General features: G+C 53.8%; 1 protein-coding gene across 2 annotated transcripts in view; it reads left to right on the forward strand.

Annotated features, from left to right (window-relative positions):
* Window positions 1-323: 323 nt before the first annotated feature.
* Window positions 324-1376, forward strand: part of LOC102774609 (mammaglobin-A-like) — a 28425-nt gene continuing 27372 nt past the window's right edge. The window contains exons 1-2 of one of the 2 annotated variants that reach the window (XM_015569840.1): window positions 324-461; window positions 856-1130. In XM_015569840.1, the coding sequence (XP_015425326.1) occupies window positions 407-461; window positions 856-1115 (315 nt within the window). In that variant the 5' untranslated portion in view covers window positions 324-406 and the 3' untranslated portion in view covers window positions 1116-1130. Of the gene's footprint in view, window positions 462-855; window positions 1131-1376 lie in introns of those variants that run through there. The other variant, XM_015569841.1, reaches the window with a different exon arrangement.

Raw genomic sequence — 1376 nt, forward strand, 5'->3', positions numbered from 1 at the left:
AGGATGAGCTGGAGGGGAAGGACGAGGTAATGAGGACCACAATAATAAAAACACAAGGATGACAACACAGACTCACAGTGCTGTAATTTACCTTCTTATATCGCAAGCACTTCAGCATGAATTTCATCTAATGTCATTACCATGATGGCAGTTCTGAAAATTCTCAGATGTTTTTAAAGCTGTTTCCTTGGCTTCTACAAACAGACCATGGGCGGGCTGGGTTCTAGATGCTTCTCCTGTCTTTTCTGGGCCCAATGCCAGGTTCATCCCGTGACTCATTCCATCATCTGGGGGAGGGACTAAGTGGCCGCCAGGAGAATAAAAGGAGGAGACTGGGCTCTCACCTGCAAAGTGAGACCTTCTTCCCTGCCACGTCCAGTGACCAGCCAACAGCAGCGCCTGAGCCATGAAGCTGGTGGTGGTCCTCATGCTGAGCGCCCTCCCCCTTTCCTGCTATGCCGGTGAGTGCTGCCGGGGCCAGGCTTGCGGGGAGGTTGGTGTCAGGGCCCCTGTGGCAGACCTCCTGCTCCCCAAGCCCCAGGCCAGAGCCCCGCCTTTCTCTGGTGTCTTCATGCCTCATGGCTCCATCGTGTTTGGCTCTCTGGGCTGTGGAAGCCAGGGAGCTGGGGGGCATTGTGTGCGGGAGCGGGGACAAGGAGGCAGATGTCTTATTGCTCAGAGAAAATCCTAGACCCTGAGTTTGCTCTCCCAGAATTGAGGACTCGGACCATTGCCCATAATCTCTCTGAATGTCTGTCTCTACTGGGAGGTAAGAAGATGACAATCGTCATGGTTACGCCCAGCAAGGAGCTGGTCCTCTGGTACTGAGCCTGGCTCTGTGTGCTCTCTTCCCAGGGTCTGGCTGCCAAAGGTTGGAGGACATGATTGATAACACCATTGATCCTTCGGTGACCGAGGATCAATACATCGAAGGTCTTGACGGGTTCATACCGGGTGATGACACTGAACAGTACCTCAGGGAATTTAAGCAGTGCTTTCTCGGCCGGAGTAGCAGAACCCTGAGCACTTTCAGCGAGATCATGGTAATGGCGGTATCCTCCCACCTGCCCTTGAAGCACTGGCCAGGGACTCGCGGGCCCTCAGTTTGCTACTAACTTCTTAACAGCTAGTGTTGGTCACGCTACATGTCACCTCAGTGAACGTGGGCGCTGACTTCCAGAAAGCCATGCCAGGGCCGGGGCTGGCTTGCCTGCTCACGTGGTGGAGTCTGTAGTGAGTGACACAGGAGAAAGGCCCCGAGGGAGGAGAGTTTGGGCAAAGGCTTGCCTACCCCTCAGCCCCAGAACATCTGACTCTCAAGAGGACCCTCAGGTTGATGAGTGATCAACACAAATAGGAAAGTGTTTTAAAGAAAA

The sequence above is a fragment of the Myotis davidii genome, unplaced genomic scaffold (assembly GCF_000327345.1).
Source record: "Myotis davidii unplaced genomic scaffold, ASM32734v1 scaffold826, whole genome shotgun sequence".
NCBI lineage: Eukaryota > Metazoa > Chordata > Mammalia > Chiroptera > Vespertilionidae > Myotis > Myotis davidii.